This window comes from Agelaius tricolor, unplaced genomic scaffold, assembly GCF_023055355.1.
Source record: "Agelaius tricolor isolate 1412-34295 unplaced genomic scaffold, bAgeTri1.0.p SCAF_9, whole genome shotgun sequence".
NCBI classification, from domain to species: Eukaryota; Metazoa; Chordata; class Aves; order Passeriformes; family Icteridae; genus Agelaius; species Agelaius tricolor.
Genome location: NW_027269269.1, coordinates 33,126,135 through 33,149,156, shown reverse-complemented (window position 1 = coordinate 33,149,156; position 23,022 = coordinate 33,126,135). Strand labels below are relative to the sequence as shown.

At 38.5% G+C, this 23,022-nt stretch overlaps 2 protein-coding genes across 3 annotated transcripts in view; one reads left to right on the top strand and one right to left on the bottom strand.

The window, feature by feature from the left end:
- CMSS1 (cms1 ribosomal small subunit homolog) overlaps positions 1-23,022 on the bottom strand; it is a 227,246-nt gene that overhangs the window by 129,963 nt on the left and 74,261 nt on the right. The window lies entirely within an intron of this gene.
- The window catches only part of FILIP1L (filamin A interacting protein 1 like), a 191,377-nt gene that overhangs the window by 96,767 nt on the left and 71,588 nt on the right, over positions 1-23,022 (top strand). The window contains exons 4-6 of one of the 2 annotated variants that reach the window (XM_071433559.1): positions 12,950-13,243; positions 15,387-15,560; positions 22,613-22,791. In XM_071433559.1, coding sequence (XP_071289660.1) covers positions 12,977-13,243; positions 15,387-15,560; positions 22,613-22,791 — 620 coding nt within the window. In that variant the 5' untranslated portion in view covers positions 12,950-12,976. The remainder of the gene's footprint in view (positions 1-12,949; positions 13,244-15,386; positions 15,561-22,612; positions 22,792-23,022) is intronic. The other variant, XM_071433558.1, reaches the window with a different exon arrangement.

The window sequence follows — 23,022 nt, the reverse complement described above, 5'->3', positions numbered from 1 at the left end:
CCACTCTCACTAGCCACTGGGCTAGCAGCTGGCCAGAGACACATTTTATTTGAGCAAGTAAAAAACCAAGAGAGGAACAAACAACAGTATGTGCTCTACACCACACACCTTGCCCTTCCCCAAGGACTCAGCTACACTATCATCAAAACCAGGATGAAGTCACAGCTGCAGCACAAATCAACAACTTTTGCCTTTTTGTGTGAACCTCCTGTGGCAAAACTGTGGGGTTCTTGTGCAGCAACGAAAGGAGGACAGGGCTTTTCTCTACCTGCCCTACATTAAAACACAGGTGATGGCCTAAAGACCAAACTGCCAGTATGGGGGAAAAAGAAGGAGAAAGCACAGCTAGTGACAGAGAGAAGGGACATTTACCTGGTTCACTGACCTCTGCCCTACACTACCTTTTTACTGGGAGGAGGCATTTTAAATTCACTGCTCACAAGAAACTTGCTATTAAAAAGCTGAGGTTTCCAGTGTGTTTTCATTGTTTTGTTTCATTGTTTTGTTTCATTGTTTCCAGTGTGTTTTCATTTTCCAAAGTTGCATCATCAGAGCAGGACATATTCCTATGAGAATACTGTAAGGCATTATAATAAATAATAAGGAGTGTTATGGCTAGTAAAACATGTAATGTGAAAACATACAAAAATTAATTTCACTGTGTACAGTTTCATTTAAAATTCTGTGCTTTTCATGTTTTCCTGTCAGACACATATAGGCACACTCACTAATATGAACAGTATAGAAAAATATAAGCCATCATTGTAATTTTAATTTCACTTATTTAAATTAATAATCAATTTTAATGAAAAAAATTATTTAAAAAATAAAAACTAACTACAAAGCTGACTTGAGAATCTACAAGGGAACTCACATTTCCCGTGTGTTCATTTGTGTGGAGGTGAACATGCAGTAGATGATTTAAAATATCCTGCTGCCATGAGATCAACAGGTTAGATGTTAATAAGATGTTAACAGGAACAAAAAGAAAGAATAAAAGAAGACAATGAAAAAAAAGAAAAATACTCCAAAGCAACAAAAAGCAGAAATACGTATTTCTGTCACAAAAAGGAGTTTTGATTCGAAAGACCAACACAAGACTTACTTCCATTCCACCAAAGCCTAGGAATTAATGTTTTCAAAATTTCTTAGGATGACCTTGTAACCCCAGGGCACTTTTAGCAAAATCCTGCAATTTGTCCACAAGCATCACAAGAGTCTTATGGCAGCATATGAGGAGCTGCATAAGCAGGATACAGGGCAGTGCCAGTCAGCACTCCCAGCTCAGAGGTGAGGAGAGAACTCCTGCCATTCATCCCTTCCCAAACCAAAGCCCCAGACCTAAACCTACTATATTCCATATATCTGCATAGAAAAGTGAGAGGACTGGAGATCTGAGAGAGATAATATTTTCATTAAACTCCTGGGAAAAATATTTCAGATATTTAGCCAAATTTTCCTCTTGAATATTAAACACAGAGAATGTGAGCATGGGGAATGAGTTGAGGAATCTTCCATGGCCATGCATGTGTTGTTATTTTGTAGCTGCAGCCAGAAGAGGAAAATGCCAGAGCCAATTTTTTGCACAGCTAAGAATTATCCCAGTCAGACAAAAACATGTTAGCCTGCTGTTACATACTGAGGTATTGTCATGAATGAGAAAAGCAACCAAGGAGAAAATAAAACAATATCACACTGGTTTTGTATTATAGACTACAAAGAAAACCTTGGTATTGCTCCAAAGTACCAAATCACAGAATGTAATGAAGACCAAAACTTTCAAATATACAAGAAAAATCCAGTCCACAGCTAAAAGAAAACCCTAACATCTACAAAAAAAAAAAAAGGAAATTAAATTATTTCATTTATGATCAGATAAAGCAACAAAATATTATTGTCCAATTTCCAGGTAGCAGTAGAACATAGTCATTGGTGGAGAGAGTATTAAAAATGTTTGGCTTAAACCAACAACTAACCAAAAAATCCCTAACCCACCAACTTGGAAACCCTAGGTCCAGATACAAGCCTGAAGTCCTACCTAGCACCCACAGATGCCTTGTGGCAGCATGACAAAACCAGTAAAATCAAAAGAGAAACACTATTCTCAACAGCTTCTAAGAGTTAAGAGCTCTCTACTATCAGAGAGCCTATAAAAATTGGTCTGAATGATAAAAGATACAGTTCACAAAGCAAACAGACATAAGAAATAGAGAAGAAAGAAAATCCAGGCCTTAAAGGATAAAAATAAATTTATTTTCCTGAATGCTATCTAAAGGTGGGGAATTCCAGCCTAGGGAGAAGGTCACAAACTTTCAAGGCTTAGCTCATATGTGTTCTGTGTTGTTCTGATAGAAAGATATTTTTGGACAAATCAAACCAAAACCAAGAAGCAAAAAAACAAATCCCAAAACAAATCCCAAAACAAACAAAGAGAAATGAAACCAAAACAAAGAAACAGGCAAACAAAGATGTAAAATTTCTGTGATGTGAAAGTTGTACCTGGACATTTCACTGAACGCAAAAGCCACAAAAGCAGATAAAATTGATAAAAAAATGTCAATTGACTCATTCTTACACAATACTCTTATACATTCACTGTTTAAGACAACTGTTTGAAGCAGAGGAACCCACATAGCATAGTGGGGGAAAACCCAACAGAGTTGGTTTTAAAAAGTTATTTTATTCATGATTTTCTTGGTAAAATTGGGAGCATCTGTGGATTCCCCCACCTCCTCCTTCTTCAAACAAGGCATCTCCTCTCAGAGCAGGCTGCAAACGATCAAATCAATGGAATCATGATCTTGATTGTCTTAACCAGCTCTCCATAGACATGAGTTCACAAGAGAGGCAGCTTCCTCAGACATTAGTAAAGACCTTTGATCTGCCTTTGAAGAAATTTTTCTCAGGATATTTAAAAGCCTGTGGTTTATTTGCATGTGTGGAGAAAAACAACACTGAGGTGAACACTCCCACACAAATGTCTCAACAAATCTACGCTTGTCAAAAATACCCTTGAAGAAAATTAACATATATGCACTTTGATGGTGTACATTTTTATTCTGTAGTTCTCACTGTAGCCTCTGCTGCTTATTTCACAACTCATGGACGTAGGATACCCCATACAAATGAGCAATTTTTTTTGCCAAGCAGGCAAAAAAACCCCAGTAAATTGGAGTATTTGAGTAAATTGGAAATGGAGATGACTGCAAGGGTTAAGAAGTTTTGGCCTCAGATATCCAGACCAATTAGTGTGGGGTAACAAATTAACTTACACTAGATAACATATCCTAGATAATCCTTGCTTACTAACCATACATTTTCACTGAAAACAAAAGCAAGATACTTCAAAACTTTGTGGACTTTTACTGGGCTTTTGACAAAAGTATCTTATAAAGGCTACTTATTTTGTACTTGCTGTGAGCACCATGCACAAGAGCATTACACAGATACACTCTTGGTACATGAGTACATAATTTCAAATGTCATGTATGTGTATGAAGACACACAAATTCACACTGAAATACAAGATTTATCACTGGTTTCTTCCTTTTCTTTTGCTCACAGTTGTTCTAGCTAAAAACATCGTAATGTTGTATTTCTTGAGTTAATTCTTTTTGAAGAATTGTGATTATAAGCAGCTTTTCAAAGTGACCTTGTACCACATTACCAGCATGTTGAAGGGCACAGAAAATGACTATCACAAGCACTTTGACAGAGAAAATTTACCTTCTGTCAGAAAGGTGGGACCTCATAACAGTAAACACCACTGAAATGGCGCTGGTATGTGCAACTGTGTATATGTATGGAAAGTTAACCTCTGAAGTCAGAGGTGTAAAAATGGCACTGGGCTGAGTAAACTTCCTTTGCCTTTTATTCTTACAAGCTTCTCTTAGTTATATTCAAGTTTTGCATCAGAATTGTTATCATAAATATTTCTAAAATGAGATCTGTCATGCTGCTAAAAACATGGGAAGAAAAATATTCAATTTATAGTGGTTAAATCCTGCTTAGATTATTAAAATAGAACGTTAAATATTCCCATCTTGGCAGTGATAGGATGTTTGAGAAAGTGAGAGTGAATACTATAAAAATGGATTTTTTAGGTTTTTTTTAAACCTGCTATCACAAAACTCACCTTGAAATATTTATAGACTTACCACACAATGACAGTATTTTGGCTGCATCCAGTCTGCTGGGGAGGGGAGCAAAAGAAGTATGGGCAATTATCTACCCTATATTGTCAGGAAGACAAAAATTGTTGCTTTTGTAGGCTCCCATTTACCAAAATCATGTTGAACCCAGGGAAGAAAGGGCCCATCTGTGCCTAAGCAAACACATGGAACATTTAGGAGAGACAGACTTGTGCAGTAAGAAACTCTCCCTGGTTTTTAAATTCTGCCAAAACATGTAGTTACACAAAACTAATACCATTGCTGAGACAATACCTTCACACAGGTTCACACCATGAATCTCTGAATTCATTTCCTAAGTTTCAGGAGAGAGAGGGAAAGCAAAAGGCAGGAACTTTTGTATTAGGTATTATAATATATAAGTATATGTATAATGTGTAGGTTTTGACCTGGAAGGCACACGGATCTCATGTGAAAGAGTGAGAAATGAGATATGAATGTATGAATGAGATCAGATTGATAACCTGTAAAACATAAAAGCCAGGAAAAACCCTCAATAATTTTCTAAAAAAACACTCTCAAAAAAACCACCTCAAAACAAAACAAAAAGCCTTCACCATTCAGTAGAAAGAAGGTGTGTGACTTGCCACACAGAAAATTCTGGCCTATCCTGAAACCCAAAACTCAGAAAATTTTGGTTTCGGTTTTTACCTTGTGTAAAATAACAATATGCAAGACTGAAACCAAACAGATGGAGACCCCCCTCTCACATCCTAAAATACCTCACTTGAGCTATTGCCTGTGGGATTTACAGTAACCTGTCACACATGCAAAAACGTATTTGTTTCACAGGTCTGAATATCCTACCCTTCACTCTCCTTAAGGTCTCCATGCCAGATGAATCTGGGAAGGGCCAACCAAAGTTCCCAGTGGGTTCTTCCTAAGGACAGCCTGAGCTTGTTTCTCTGCCCAAGGAGGCTGCACATTTTGTCCAATGGCTAACCAGGGGTCCCAGCCTGAATCAAGGCCAGTCCCAAACAGGGCAGAGAGAGGGGAAAAGGTACTGACATCTCTACAAATTTCAGGTAAACTGATGGCTGCAGAGAGTTCAGAGATAGCCACAGTGAGGAAAAACTGAAATTATCAACTAAAACACTGAATTATCCAGCTACAGAAATGTCTATGGTCCAGGTAGTTTCCAGATATTCAGGGAAAAGGACAACTCTAGACACACTGTTTCTAAGATAGGACCATTTTTGTTTCATATAGCACTATATCATGGTTTTGCTTCTGGGTATGATGTAATTACAGAGCAATTATACATTGGGGCCAAAATTACAGCAGCTGAATAATAAATATTAAACCATGTTTATAATAGTAATAAATACTAAATTCAATAGTAAATTAAATATTAATAAACATTAAAGTACAAACATTGCAATAATAATGTTAACTATTTCTTATGCTCATACAAAGAGAAAATTCTACACCTGGAAAGTAAATTTATGTAATTGAAATTGGAGCAGCTGAATTCTATTTCTGTTTAATAGTAAAAATCTGTCATACAGATAGTGCAAGATTCACATTTTTTTGTTTAGCAAGAGAAGCAGATTGAATGGCACTGCAGAGTTCACCTTTTCTAACACCTGATGTTATACCGACATTTCTTCACCAAAAATCTCTCTTGCACTAATCCTTATAAATAATCCACTATTAGTGTCTAATTACAAAATAGGTATGAAACATTTTACTTTAAAAACAAAGTTAAAACAAACCTGAACCCAAGTGAGCATTCAGAACAAACACCCAAACCCTATTAATCTCAGAGGCAATTCAGCTAATTGTGTAAAATTCCCCTCAACCCTCTATTCCCAGCAGTACAAAGCTAAAGACATTCTGTGTATTTTACTTTTGGTTCCTCTTCAACTTTCTGAACCCATGAAAATATGGGTTCAGAACGTTGAGGAGGAACCAAATATATTTGGTTTGTGCACCTGCAACTTCAGAGTCCTCCCACTGCAATGAAACCCTTGGCTTCACACTGTGGCCCCATGGCAGGGGTAGCACCTCAAGCATGTCCACTGTGTCTCAACTACTTGCTACAGGAACTGTACACTTGTAATGTGATAAATATACTGCCATCTTCCAAGACTACCATCAACTTGGCAAAATGCTGGACCACAAACTAGAAGAGCTGAATTCCTGCGGAGGAGAGAAAAGAAGGGTTTAGCAGAGGTTGTTTCAAATTATTACTAGAGAGAAGGAAAAAAAAAATCAGTCCATGCTTTAAAGTACTGATTTCTGAGTTGGAAGCTTTGTGGAATCCAAACCCTAATTTCAAATTTCAAAAGAGATTCCCAGGTTTCCCAAAGAAATGTTGTATGATGCATCAAGGAGCTCAAACTCTTTATTTTCTCATGGATCATCACAAAGAGGTCTATTACCCAACCATCTGAAGAATCCTATTTAAAACAGAATTTGACATCTGTGAACGGGAGTATACATTCTTAACCATATATTCCTATTTGTTCAAGGTGAGCACTTTATGCTTTCATTGTGTGCTTTAAACTGCCAAATATGTGGGCAAACACCACCTAAGACTTAGCAGGAGATGGGCTGAGATCAGTTACTCTACACAAGGGGCTTAACTTGAGCTCAAGGCCACAAACCCAAGAACTAGTCACATTGCACATGTTCTTTTCTCTACTTTTCTCCTGGCACAAAATCCAGTGGTGGTGGGGGGGGGGAAATGTATGTGTGTATATCTATATATCTGTAGTTTGATATATTACAAGAATGAGGACCAGAGCACAAATTCACACACCAATAATGAAATGACAGGCAAGTGATACAGATATATCCTTCAAAAGAACCTGGTCAAAACTTCCCACGCAGACTCAGCCTTCTAAAGATGACTGCAAGCCTGCACATATGCAAAACGGACCTGGGAAGATTTTAGCTACCACACTCACAAAATATCCTGCAAAACACTACAGGATTGGAAGGGGGAGGAGGAGGAGGCAGCAGATGCTGGAAATCTCTCAGTAACTTTACCACGAGCAGAATACCATGACAACTCTAACACTGTTCAAAAGGCATCTTACTGTCTCAGAAGAGGCTCCCTGTAGCCAAGGGATGAGGAATCTGGCTTGTGGTCAGATGAACATAAACCACAACCAGCACAAAAATGACATCCAGTTCTCACACATGCACTTTTCCTGTCTGGAAGTGTTCACATCCTTGGCTGAATCCAGATTTTCTTCCCATTTGAGTTACTGCTGCACTTGCAGGATCCCCAAGGGCTTCCAAGACCAAAATTTGACAAGACCCTGTAAGGGTGGAAACAAGCTGCTAATTTATTTTCTTTCTGCTGCTTGACTTCCTGCAACTCTGCATGCCAAGAGATGCATCAGGATACACAGGTAATCACTCTTGCTTCAGTCTTCCCAGAAAAATGGCTTCATCTTGCCATCTGCCTGCCAGGATGAAACACTTATTTATCCCAGATTCCCTGAGTGAAGAACCTGTTAAAGGAGTCTCTTTTCACTAAATGACCATCCTGTGCACCAAAACAGCACAAGGTCTACTGAGAATGAGAGCACAGCTCAAATGAGACAGCTGGTCATGGCACAGACCATCCCTCTGAACTGAACATCCCTCTGGAGAGAAGCCACTTCAAATGGTTTTCAGGAAATCACTAGTGAGTCTACCCAAAAGGAAGGGCTGTTTTCTTTGGAAGTGGGGCAAATTTACCACAAAGCAAGTTATTTCACTTAGGGGAAGAATAAATGTCCTAAGCACATTCTGTGAGAAGGCACCAGTTCCAGGAAAGGCTCAGTGATGCTGTGAAATAGCCATATCCTGGATTCTAATTACTAAAAAGACTTTTTCATGTTCTACCCCAGTTCAATAGGTGCATTTGCTTGTCTAAAGGTCCCACCAGGACTGCAAAAGATGAACAAGACAAACCTTTGTGGGACCCCTTTTCTTCTTGCCCCAGTCCACAGTTATAGTGATGGGCAGAGGATTGCAGACCTCTGTCCAAAAGACATGTGCTCTGCACTCTCCCATTGCATTGATTTGCCAAGCAATCAGATCTCAACTCCTTTTAGAAGTCAGCCTGTTGGGAGGAGTCCTATCCATTTCAGCAAATCAAAAGCACTGCCCTTTAAAGGATGATAAAATCAGAGCAATGTAATTCCTTGGTTAGTCATGGATTTTTGCAAGAAGCTGCAAGTTCTTAACAATTCAGGGTCCTCACCCTGGGATTAATAGGATACGTAGTCCTGGTGAGGGATTTTGCTAGCTCATAAATCAATCACTGACTAAAAAGGAAAACACCAAAGGTGAAAATAAATGTCAAAATATCTCTTAAAACTCTAAGATGAAGCCATCTCTGAAGGATATTTCAGTCCTTCCCACAAAAGTTGCAGGGATTTTGGAACACCTGCTAATCTGCTGCTGCCAAAGAGACGTATGCAGTTTAACCTCTACTTCACAATATGATTGAGAGGGTGGAGACCAAGTTAACATCATAGAAACATTTGGTCCTTCATTCACCTGGCTCTTAAGGAAAGTATATTTTGACAGTTCAGATTCCTTGTTCATCAGCAAGAAAATAAAATATCTCCTTTATATGCAGAAGGACATCATTCAGTTCAGAGATGAACAAGATCTTTAAAACACAGAACAGAAAATAAACTGTAAAAAGACCAAGAACATGAACAACTAAGAATAGATGCAAACTTTGCTGAGTCTCTAACTTGCAATTATTTGATTTACCAGAGTGTTTCAGTGTAACCCAATGTCATTCCTCTACGAATCTGGACCCGGCCTACCAAGCTGCACACATCTGATGAGCTTGAGAACCATCACACTGTCACTTCAAAGCAAGATACAAGTGCAAGATCTTCTGTAAAACAGGCATCTCATAACATGAAGGAAAGCACAACAGTGCAGAACACAGGTCTTGTGCTATTCCATTTGCACAATTACAGAAAACTAATTTTTAAGTACCCACAGCACAGTGGTCTGTGATTTCAGGAAATGTGACTTCATGATCTGGATGCTCCCTTTCAATCTTCTTTTAATTTTGATGCAATCAATGCTACATAATTCATCATATGAGAATGCTGGCAAGTATCCTTCTTCTGTTTACATAGCTACAATCCCTGCTTTTTTAGCAATTGAGCTAAAACAGATGAAAGATCACAAATGCAAGGCACACACAACCAATTTGTTTTTAGCACTTGTTGTTTACTGTTTTCTACAGCATCTTATATTGTCATCCCTCCTGGTGGTGCAGAGGAAAAGGGCTTAAGTTAACTTCTATACAAAGGCTTGCCACAAGACACTAGAGTCAACTCTCCAGGAGAAATCACAGAGCCTCTGTGAAAGGCAAACTCTGTTACAAGAAGGAACACTTTTTTCTTACCTCTTTCTTGGAAGATAGCTTTCTTGTACACAGATGCCATCATTATAGAATGTAAGTGTTGCTTGAGACAGATATGCAAAAAGGCAAATTTTATGCTCATTAGTCTAATCTTGAGAACCCAGACTTACACTGTTTGGGTGCCACAAACAACATTTATGATACTCCTAAATTTTATGGGTCTATTTACATTTTTACCTTGTGGAAAAAAACCCAACGAAATAAAACATTGCTCTTCATTAACCCTTCAAGAACATGGAAAGAGTTGCTCAAAACAGAAAATAACCCAATGTACCAAAACACCCTGGTGAAAAATTTCAAATGATGCTACTTCTGTCTTAAATGTCTCATTACAGTCATTCCAGTCATACAGGGTCTAATAGCATTGCAGATAACCAGCATCCTCTGGAATAGAATGGGAGTATTTTATGTTTTGTGCCATGGTGCAAGGGCATGAGTAGCTGATGTTCTGTCCAAAACATCAGGTGTGTTTTGAAGGTGAATCCCTTAGGTAGTGGCACATCTAGGGAGTCTGAAAATTTGAAGGTAGTGAGGAGTTTCAGGGTAGGTGAATGGGATGTTTGGTTTTGTCCATTTCTGAAGTCCCACTTTGCTTGCTACACTAGCAGTTACACTGTGCATTTGAAGTTTTAAATTACCCTTCTGTTACTCATACCTACCTCCTCTGACAACCACATTAGCACTAACAGCCTTTTGTAGACAAGACAATGCTATAAATAATAATGCTTATCAGTGTACAGGTAGTTAAGAAAGTTTAAGTAAATGAACTGAGGAAGAATATGTTAATAAAGCAGGCTACTAACACCAGAGTGCTTGTGCCTCTCATCAGCTACATTCAAGTACCATTCAAAAAGTGCTTGAAGTGTACCTTCAGTATTTCACTTCAACTTCTAAAATTCACATTAATTGCTTAATTGGATAAATATTTGCATTAGCAGATTAGTAGGCACTGGCATTCAGGAATGTCAGAACAGAATACAGGTAAAGTGTACATAAATGCTCTCAACAAGAAAAGGAAAAACTCCATCCTGGGAGACTGAAAAGATGCCATTCTCCATAGGAGCACAGCCTGTCTGGCAAGTCAGCTGGGCTTCCCAAGGACCAAGTGCCTTTTGCCAGTGCAATAAGGACTGAACTACCTGATTAGGAAGTATGCATGACAAACCTAAAAGGGAGTCACAGGTAACTCTCTACAGCCGTGGATACTGGGTGACATGTGGCTTTGAAGCCATACACTGCAAGAGTAAGTGCAGGGGAGGATGTCCTTCTTGGACTGTTTTTCCAAGTTCAGGATTTCCACGTGCACCCAGTCTCAAAGACTGAAAAGGTATGAGGCTCTTCCTCATATCCTGGTTTTCCTTTCCTTCCACAAGAAATGTCATATTGACATTTGTTGTCAACAAGTTTGATACTAGCTTGATGTCCAGTTTATACCACTGATGCAACTTGCATGCATGAAGGGGGTTTCTTGTACTACTTATCCATTTCATAGTGTCCTGTGCTTGTGCTGTCAAAGCCCACAGACAAGCTCAGAGTACATTCAGGTTACCTGATTTAGCTCACTACTCCTGCATTTAAACTTAAAAGCATAAGCCTTTAACTGCACCCAAAAGCCAAGTAGGCATCCAGCATCTCACGCTCAAAGGAAACCAACAGCCATCTTCCCAAGTAATAACAATCTGTAAGCAAGAGGCAAAAGGGGAGTATCCTAATAAACACACCACAGTGAATAAAGGGAATCTGCATTTGACTGGAAAAAACAGGATAAAGACATTAAAAGTACTCATCACCAGGCTGCCAGCCTGCTATGAACAACTCTTGGTTTCCTACATGCACTACAGTAAGCTCCCATCCTACCCTGACATTGTTGATGCTTCACAAAACAGTTTCCAGTGCACACTGCCATGCAAATCTGACACACCTTAGTTTTCTGAGACTTGGAGGAACAAGTTTTTCTTATTAATGAGTGCTTCAAATCAGACTAGAAGAGACTTTAACATTATAGAAAATGTCACTTTCTTTTTTGGTAATGTTTCTGATCAATTCACCCCACTCTCAGACGTCATCCTTTATAAACCAAAAGCTACTTCCACCTCCTCTGTTCTTGCAGAAAAACAACAAAAGGAATCATTCTTAGCATTCAGTGGAAAGTTACTACAGTTAACGAGTGCAGCCACAGAGTTTAAGATTTAGTCAGAATCTGGTGGGAGTAGGGGAGGAGGCTCCCAAAGAATTTTATCAGCCACAGAACTGAGGCAAAAAAGCAGCCAAGAAATCATCTAGTGCCTATCATAGACCATAATGATTTTCTAGAGTTTTCAGCAATTAGCTTGGCAGTGTAATAAGAAAAATTGTGCCTTATTTGTGTTTGGAACATGCTGAATTTCACCTTTGAATCACACCATTGGGTTATTGTTTGCATGATGGTATCCATGACCACAGTTTTCCAGCAGAGGTGGACTATAATCCATTCATTCCTTAATCTGAGTGGTGATAACCAAAACATGAGTTCCTGAGGTTAATCAATATTTATACAGTGTTAGTCATTTATCTGCAAAGGCATTAGAGTATGTTTCCTTAACAGTGGCACTTCAAAGGGGCCTAGTTAGGAGAAGTCTCCCTTTCACCAGGTACTAATACCTCCAGAGTGCTGGACTCAAGCACTAAAGTAGTAGCAAGATTTTATACTGCATGGTTTTAAGAGTGGACAAGTCATAATCTGCAAGGTAGTGGTTGTGGTGGTGATGTTTGGTTTTGGTGTGGTGGTGCAAGTTTGTGGTGGTGCAAGTTTGGTTTTGGTGGTGATGGTGCTGGAGAGGGAGCATTTACACTGCTGCTCACTTCTTGCAGTCTGGATGTGTTTGTTAGTCCCTGCATTTTGCCAAACATGGATAATGCAGCCTCCATACCTTGTAGTACTGGAGGACTGCTTTTGTGCTCTCCCTTGGGTAAACAAAGGAAAACAGAACACTATTAAAGTGGAACAGAAAGATCTTCCTAGTGAAAAGCTTCTGAACCTAAATCTGCCTCATCATGATAAGTATCTATCAGAAATGTCAGGTAACAAAATAGGAAATGTGGTTTGCAGTGATGCACCCAGTGCTGCTGCTAAAGATGATGTCTTTGAGGTATCAAGGATGGAATTGCTACAATGGCATAAGACCAGTAAACACTCACTTCACTAGAGACATCCAGTAAGGATCATAGCCCAGTCCTGTTGGTTTGCATAAGGTTATCAGCTTTTGTCAAATGACTAACAGCCTTGTGCAGAAGGAGAATTACCATTCTGGAGGGAATAATACACACCATCAATTACAGCAATAGTTTTATAGTCTCTGTTAGCTAAAACAATTACTTTTCTCCCCAGTTTCCTTCAGCTTCAGAGATATAAACCATGCATTCCAGAACTAACAGCACCGAAAGCCCAACCAGACCAAAGCTGAGCCAGCCGAGGGCGAAAGACCACCACAAAGGAGAGGCTGGTTACAGTGGGAAAGGAAATGCACAAACACAGCAGAAAGAGAAGGATGATGTAGCCCGAGCCAGCATCCTGAGAAGTCCAAAGGCAGAGAAAAAACAAAAAAGTTCTGTCAAGAAAAGAGAGGATCTCTCTCGTGATGACTTGCTATTTCTTCTCAGCGTGCTTGAGGGTGAATTACAGGTAATGTATTGCCCTGCTTTATACTCTGAATTAAAAGACACTCCATCCCCATTATCCCCTCCACCACAAACATATGCTGCTTTTATGTTAAGAAAACACCTTACACAGTCTGATACAGGACAAATATGAACTGCAGTATAGAAAACCACCCCAAAATTATAGCTATTATAGCTATCAGACAGGAAACATGATCTTTGTACCACAAGTAACTCTCAAAGCAGACAACTCATAAAACTTTCTACCTGTGCTGCCCCATTCTAAATATCTTGAATGCAAAATATTTGTCATTGTATGGTTGATATGGAGAACATACTACAGACCAGATATTTTACTTAACCATGTCTTATCCTCTCACTCCTATGAAGCCATGAGCTTTACTCCCTATCAAACAGTATGTGCCACATCACAAGAAGTAATTAATTTAACAGTATTCTAACACTTATGGCTAAAAAAATCAAAATAGCCATTTTATTTCCCATAATACAAAGCAAAAGTGTTACATGCCACTTAGCCCACAAGTTACTATATTTTAAGAGGGAGCATTTTTCTACCTAGAAAAGGAACCATCTGTCAAGTGGTAAATGATGCTTAACCTGGTCAAATATCATTTCAGGAAGTGGGAACCAGATTTCCAGTGAGCAGGGAAAATATTTCTGTGGCAGCCTTATTACACAGAAGCAGTAACTTTAAAACTGCTCACAGGCACAGAAAAAAGCAACCTGGCCAAAGTGGCCTAAATGGGTGTAGCACATGGGGTCAGAGTTTATTACTAGATAGTACCTGGGAAGTTCTATTCTTAAAGTGTGTGTGTTTATATAATAATACAGACACGCTGAACAGAACACCCATGTGATATGAATATTTAATAGCTGCACCAATATTTGAGGGTAGATTCAAGGCAAACTTCTACACGTTGTTTCATTATCCAAACAGAACAATTTCCATGTTTGCAAAACGTTTCTCCCCTGCCCACTTGGCCTTTCTTAATTTAGGTTAAAGTTCAGACGTCACACATTTTTATATATTTATTTATATTATACACACACTCTTCATTACATGTGCATCATATAAATATATATATATACACACACACTCTTCAATTATTTAGGTTTAAAGCTGGAATAGGGAAATGAGGAACTGGAAAACAATGAGCCTGACATCAACATTTTAAATCACATCTGAAATTTAAAAGGAAGCAACACTATGAATGAAAAAGATAGGAAGTCATCTTTTATCCCTTATTTTCCACCTCCTGTACTGCCAAGTCAGATCACTGAAGATCAGCTGTCAATCCAATCACAACAACGTTTCTAATTTATGCCATTCCTTTCCAAGTTCCAGAACATTCAAGGTGTACAAAGACCACTCTTCTATTTTTTTTCTGCTAAGGATTAGAAATAGACTATTTTATATTTTAACATTTGTTTAAACAGTCATAAATGGGGATACAGAAGTCTTCCAACCAAAAGGAGTCAGACTAGAAGTGTTACCCTCCCCTGGTATGCCCTTCTCTCTGATTCCCTTCCTTCCTATTCTATCCTTCTAGGATTAACACATACTTGTTTTTAACTGAGATGACTGCACAGCACAGATGTTTGAGGCAGTTCATGTCATTTGGATCCCTGCAATAGAGGCAGGGGGGCAACCTTCACCACTGGAGGATGCAGAGTAGGGGGAAAAACCCAGGAGGGACACATCTGTAATGGGTTTAAACTACAGAAGTCATCTACACCCAGAACATACAGAATGTACAACACTTGCAGGTTTCAAGAAACATCCCACCATCCTGCACTAACAAGTCAATTTCTAATACCACAAGACGTACTTTGCCCTAAAAATTTTTCTTGTGAATGCTACACATTAGTCCAGAAATAGCAAAACAATCTAATAATTAAAGAAGTACTTAAGCTTTGATGAAGGGTCTGAAGATCTTGGAGTTTATGTTGAACTAATAAAATACAGAGACCAATACTTCCCTCATGCTTTTCAACTGTCTTCATATAACTGACTGTTTTGGAGCACTTTACACACATAGTGCTATTTTAGAAGTTTCTCAGTTTTCTTAAAATCAAAAGCAGAGATCTGGTCTGTAAATACATAAATACAGTTTAAGAAGATAAAGTCTTAATTTGTGTTTCTGCAGGCTCAAGATGAAGTTATAGGAGTACTTAAGGCTGAAAAAATTGACTTAGCCTTGCTTGAAGCACAATATGGCTTTGTTACTCCCAAGAAGGTGTTAGAGGCACTCCAGCGCGACGCTATTCAAACAAAGGCTGAGCAATGGCAAGAAGATGTCTATGAAAAGCCTATGGGAGAGGTAAGAATGAGTAATTGATATTTAACCACAGTTCCGACCTAATTCAACAGAAAAATCTCACCCACTGCTGGGGAAGGAGGCAAATGAGCTGTAAATCTGGAATGGAACATGAGTGTGAGTGAGTGCAGAACACAGTCCAGGATCCAGCTGGGACCTGAATCTAGTGATCCTCACTTATAATGCAGACTGGGGGCTTTACACATCAACATACCTGATTCTGTCTAATTCAAATCCTCTTATTTTTCTTTTCTTTTCCCCTTCTGTTATCCACATTCCCAGCCCATACAAGCAGAAATCTCACCAGTCCCCACTTGTCTCATGGAGGCCCATCCAGGAGCAATGACACAGCTGTGCACCTCTGCATATCCCTGCTCCCATTAATTCAGGAGCAGTCATGGGGATACCTGCTTGGTCTGAAGAGTTACTATAATGAGCTGGCATCAGAAACTTCATCCAGGCAGAAATCTAATATTCTCATGTTATACCTAAGTAACCTTTAGTTTAATTACACTGCAGCAGCAGCTGCCATACTTTCTGAACAATGTTATCTGATTTGTTTCTACCCTGCAATGCAAATCACTGGATATTAAAACACCTTCACGTCAGATTGTGGTTTTTTATCCCAGGTAGTTGTCTCCAATTCAGATAAACATTTTTTAACATACTGCTCAGTATAAACATCACAAAATAAAAGCAGAAATTATGAATAAAAGTCTTCTATCAAGTGTTTTCCAAGTTTGTTTTCAATAGAAATGTACCTAAGGATACAGAAATCATTCCAGACAAAATTTTGTCAGGCAAAAGGTCAACTCTCATTTCAGAAGCTCAAAGGTTAAAATCTCTGGTTATAATCTGAAACAGATAAAGTTCACCTGTGAAGCTTAATTTATTTTAGAACATTGTGGTATTATGTCACAGAAACTTTGAGCACAAATGGAAATGTTTAAGAAGTCCAAAACAGTTTGAAAACATAAGCTCAGTCAGTTACTTTATGTAAGTTTATACACTCTTTCCTTCTTACATTTAATGGCAGAGAAATCATTTCTAGCACCACTGGATTTGGCAATTTCAAAAGGCAAAGGTAAACACCTGTGAGCAACTGAAAGGGTAGAAGGACCATTGCCCTTTCTTGGTCTTGGTAAACCAAAGAATGCTGTAATAGGCAGGCATTCCACAATTTCAGTTTCAAAATCCCCCTGAATTATGTCAGAGATCCATTCTGTTGTTTGTTGTTTTTCTGGAGGTTTTCCTTTTTTTTTTTTTTTTTTTTTGTATTTTTAAAACACATATAGAGACCAAAGGAGAGGTGGAACCAGTCACAAAGTCCAGGAACAGACCATTTAAATTCTCCCCTTTGCTACTAGGACAATGTACCTTTGTATCTGCATGTGCATCTCACCCTTGAGAGTTTTGCCTGGTAGCTCTGAACACAGAGAATCTTCCCAAAACTCAAGTGAAATTACAATTAATTTCATAAGGCAACTGTAAGACTTGCAGTCCTTTAACTTTCTCTCACAATTATCTTATCTATTCTAAATGTAAAGTTTCTTGGCAAATTTGATTAAGAATGTAGTAGGAAAATTTGGTGACTGGAAAACTTTACTCATTGGGAACAAGATTCATAGGTGAAGAAATGTAGAAAGCAGCATTAATACATCTCCCTCTGCAAAACCTATGAGAAGTGTGACAGACCAAAACCATTTCTTGTTTGGCTGTGAGGAGATAGTAATTTTTTTTTTTGAAAACAGGTTTTTCAATCAAACTTGCTCTACAGCTATTTCTTTCTGCAACCTAAAAAAATTCAGATAGGATTACTGTTAGCACCTATATTTGAGTGCCATAAAAGGAATTAGACTTTTATTTTGGTTTTGTTTCTGATTCAAAGGCCTGAAAAGGTTTTCCATTTCTGCGTGGTTTATAAATTTAGAAGTAGTCAGCTTTTGTGAAAAAAATCTGTCTTCAGATCAATCTCCACTTCTCTTGAATAGACAATGAAGAGTATTCAACATTCTAGTTAATGCAGAATAACAATATAAGAATAATTTTCCCTGATTCAAAAATAAACAATGTTTTTTAAAGGAATCAAAAAAATTAGAGATGGTGATGTAGGAAAAGAGGGGTAAAGATGAAGACACTGCAGAATATGTGGTGTCTTTTTCTCTTCATGGCATCAGAAAGCAGATTTTGGTTTCTAACTTTCCCAATAATATAGCCAAAAATAAAAAAAATCGTTTGCCTCACTGTTTGAAGTAGAATGAACCTCCTAGCACTTTGAGAGCTTCTCTAAAAGAAGTTAAATGAGAGGAAAGCCTGTATTTTGCATCCATCAAGGATAATTAAAAATTGAATCAATTTTTGAAATCCCACTGCCTATCACCTTGGGGAAAGATGCACCCTCATCAGTATTTTAACAAAGGCTATTCAATTGTGTTTTCACAATATCTGCTAAGTGTTGGTAAAACTTTCCAAGGCAACTTGCCCTCCACAGCTGTAGGGCACCAATAAGTCAGTCACAGGAAGAGACTCAAACAACAGTGCTGACAAGGTGGCATTCAGGAGAAGACCACCAAGTATCTGCATGGAAATTTGGCTCAGCTAGGGTTGAAAAAGGCAAGGGAAGGAGTGCTCCCAAAATCTCTGGTAATCCTAAACTCAGGATCATACATTTATAAACAATGACTGTGAGGATATTATTAACAGGAATAATATTACACTGAACTTTGGATAAAAAATGTAACTACCCTGGATTTTCTTCTGGCACACCACCAAACACAAAACAATCTAAAAAGAGAAAGATGAACAGTTTAGTTCTGATGTAATGGGTATGAGATACACCATCCTAGTTTGACTTCAGTCAAGAGTTAGTGGCAAAATGTAGTTCAACTATTAAATTCATGTGAATTTTTAGCTTGCTCAACTATTCACAGTTACGTAAGGCTATGCCTCTGATTTTCCATTGTATTGTACAGCGTGTTCAGTATTAATTCTAGCAAAAAGCCCATATGGTTAGCAAGAACAAAACAACAAATCACTTAATTAAGATTTTATCACTTTAATTTTCAACAGAAGACATTTATACTGCTGCTTATTAGTCCTCTGTGGTTTTTAGCTAAGAACTGTGTAGGCTGAGTAAACTTGTGTGCATGCATATAAATGGATATTTCTGCATGGGCAGACCTAGCATTTGGCCAGAGCAATGTGAGGAACCCAGGGCTGTTGGAGACGCTTCTGTGTGAGGATCTCACACCAGCAGGGGTTCACATGACTTCTCTCTCTTCTCTGCTGGAGACGTGGGAGTCAGCCACAGGATCTCACAGGGAAAATGCAAGAGTCAAATTTGCTCCCAAGGGAGGTGCCCTTATCTTGCAGAGGGCCACATCATTTTCTCAACAAACCACAAGGAAGTGCAGCAACCCAGTCCCAGTCCCAGCTTTGTGTGGCCAGGCAGGGAGGGGAAGGTGTGCTGCACAGGGACATAGAAGTGTCACAAGGCCAAATGCCCTTTCCTGTTACATATCTCACACACAGATCTCAAGTGTGTGCATCAATTGTGATACAGGATTGCTGTCTCTCCAATTCTCTCCTTTATGAGCCACCTGTACCAGGAGACAGTCCTAGCACTTCCTCCCTTCCCTCCCGAGCTCACAATCTTCACCTTGTTCCCAACCATAACAGCCAAATGCTCACAGTAGAAATGATTTGACAGCATGCTTAAAAGAAACAGAAATGCATCTTCTACTCCCAGCAACAGGAGAAAACTGCAACATGTAAACTGCTTTAATACAGCAGCTCATACTTTTCTCTTTGATATGAGCAGGTCTCCCCAAGAGACCTACTCTTCTTTTTGCCATTTTAAAATTCTTTGCTTCAACTCCCTGCCTTAAATACGCACCTCACCCATCCTGAACACCAGCCTGTAATCCCAAATGTTGTAATCTCAACAGTGACAAACGTGCTACTGTGCTACAAAAGTACAGAGAGCTGCAAAACAGCACCCTGGAATTAATAATTTATTTTTGCATACATGCTGCTTAGATTACTGCTTGAATTAACCTCTTGTAGCCATTCAACAAGTACCCTAAAGCAAACAAAATGTACAGAACAATAATATATAACCCTCCTGGTAGGTCCCACATCCTTTACCAAACAGTGCAAGAAGCAGGACTATTTTATACTTAGTAATGTTGCTTGGCTGATGACTAAACCTCACCTCAATCAAGCATTTACATGTTCAGAACAAGGATCATTTAATTTATTATCAGACTGTAGCCAGAAATGTCAGTGCTTTCTTATGACAGCAATTTACATATCTCCTCAGATTTTTACATATACTTGTTCAAAGTGGTGGTCCAATCCACATAAATGCCTTTACTTTCTCAACCCCACCCATGGAGCCTGCCTGACCTCACACTGAGGGCTGAGACCAGCAGGCACTCCTGGCAAAGCTGATGCACAGCTCACATCAATTTAAGCAAACAGAGCCGTAGTTGCAAGCAGCACTGCACCAGAATTTTGTCAAAAATCAGGAGCCAGATTGCTTTCTGACAACATTGTATATTCACCTGACAGCATCATCTTTAAAAAGGATTAGAAACTTAGGTGATGGCATTTATGAATCTGTAATACCTGTTCCAAAAACCCTTCTGAAATCTTGGGTGGTGGGGTGGTGCGAAGGTTGATAAAACATCTTTTTGGAAGTTAGAAGCTGAACAAAAGATTTCAATTTTTAAAATTTCCACTTCTGGTAATATAAGGGAGAGTGTGAAGAAATTAAAATGGACAGATTTCCTCAACCTGACCTTTTAAGGCAAACCAGTTTTCAACTGTTTTAAAAGATATAGAAAGCACAGCCAAAAGATTCCTGTATAAGGCGACTCTTGCTTACTAAGAGAGATTGCATATGCAAGGGTTTAGGTAAGAAATGTTTTTCCAGGGGAGGTCGTGCTTCAGGATCATGATTCCAGAAAGCAGTCACCTTACTAGGGTAAGCATACAAATGACCAGTGAACAAGGTAAAAAAATCTTAATGATCTGCTGTAAGAGCACCACAAAATAGCAGCAAAACAAATAATCACAGGTTTCTTCACATTTCTTGATCATGCATGAAACAAGCTCAGCTGTGTTACAACAGAAAAGACTCTCTAATGCCATAAGTGCAGAAAAAAATGGTTCAAAAATTTTTTGTTGGAATATTTTGGACCCAAACCATTTTCAAAGCCTTGTGAATAGCTCTTTCTTCTTCATTCACAGTCGTGTCAACAAAAGGCTAACAATTATTTAGGAGGAACATAAGAGAATATAAATAGATTTAAAATAAGGTGAGATAAGCAGGGGTAAATTTGGAAACCTAAGTAGAAATTGATGATATCCTCACTCATTCAAGAAAGTCATACTGTCATCATTTCTATTGGCCAAACTGTGAATAAACATGAGGAAAAGATAATTAATCATACTCCCTGGAATTAAATTGTCCAAAACAAGCAGTGGCCCTAAGAATCTGAAACCCCACTGTTTCTTGTGGCACATGCAATTCCTTGTGAGGGAAACATCAGAGAACCAGAACCAGTTTTGCTTCCCACACTGCCCATTTGTGAATTCTTTCCTATTAATAGAGTGAAACACTACAATCAGATTGACCTACTAGAATAGACTGTGGTTAGAAGGAGGCACTGGGCTGCGAGCTCAAAATTTCTCTTTTCCAAAAAGGACACAAAGATTCCTATGTTGACCTGATGAGGGAGGCAGTCTCCAAAGGGGAACAAGCAGGGAACAAAGCTGGTCACAAATACAGACTCTTCCCAGATCTTTTGATGGCCTCCAGTGATCCTCCCTGAAACTATTCAGCTAGATCAGTAATGCCCAAGGAGGAAAACCATTCATGGTTTCATACACACACTTGTACAACTCAGTCACACACTGAACTCAAAATTGTAACAGAATCTTCAGAATCACAGTTTTCTCTCAGTTTGTGGAGTTATTTTAACAGCATAAGTCTAGTGAACAGTAATGCCAATATCTCTGTGGTTTAGAAAAATTAAAAGTTATTGCCAAAAGCTAAAATAGATTATTTATATTAAAATATCACTATATAGTAATATTTAGAAAAATTGAACATTTTTTACTATAGGGGTAGGTCAGGCATTGGAATGGGCTGCCCAGGGAGGTGGTGGAGTCACCATCCCTGAAACCGTTCAAGAAATGACTGGGCATGGCACTTAGTGCTATGGTTTAGTTGGCATGATGATGTTTGGTCAAGAATTAGAATCAATGATCTTGGAAGTTTTTCCCAAGCTTAATGATTCTCTGATCAGGTGTTAAGCAGAAATCCTCGAGGAAGGGAATTTTATGCTCAAACTGTGCTATAAAGGTGCCATATAAAAGAAAAATACCTCAACAACATGTGCAATCTAAGGAACATAACAGGAAATGCCACCATTAAAAATAAATACTTCTAACTATTAAAAAATTCAGCACTTACTTATTCCAGAAACCCAGAGCTATGCTCAGAGTAAGCACAAGAGACAGGATTGTTCTGCACTCTTGGCACAACCATGCATTTATTGTGAAACCAGAAAACTGCTTTTTGATCTACCTCTACCTTACAAAAGCAATTTAATGCTCTTATTTCCTAGGCAGCTATAAGTGAAGCAGCTATTTCTACTCAACCAAAAGTCAGTTTGGTCATGAAAAGACATCCACTGTGTGAAGCACTGGACGATGCTTCTTCTGCCAAGACATCTGGTTCTCTACCACAGTGATCAATGAGAAAAGCACAACCCTGGGAACAGTATCTGTTAATTAGTTAAAATAAGTTGAGGATCACACATGGCAGGAGAAAGAAAGGAAGGCGAATGAGGGTCTTGAAAAACAGTACCTTATTTTTTCTAATTTTTTGGGATTAGAATGACAGAATTAAACTGATACCTGATGACCTTGCTACTAGGCTTATTATTATTATATTTTTAAGCTGCTCTCAAAATACTTTTAGTAATGAAAGTCCAAGAAAGCAAAAGTTTCAAAATACTTCATGAGTCTTTCTCTTCTTTTTGCAGCTTGATAAAGTTGTAGAGAAACAGAAGGAAGTTCACAGAAGAATGCTGGAGCAACTTCTAATGGTGGAAAAAGCACACAGACAGACACTGCATGAACTAGAGGAAGAGAAGAGGAAGCACAGCAAATACATGGAAAAAAGTGATGAGTTTACAAACTTGCTGGAACAAGAATGTGAAAGGTAAGGTTATCTCTTACCATAGTACTAAGAAATATGCACAATTTAACATTACACATAAGGTTCTCTCTGCTTTATTTTGCATCTACTAAAAATCAGACATGCTTGTGGAATTGTATTTTGAGAGTTCAGCTGGGAAAACAAAAATAATGATTTCTAACAAACAACTATGTCTACATCTCCATCAGCCAGCAAAGTAGGTCAAATGGTTGGCAGATTCTTCAGCACTGTTGC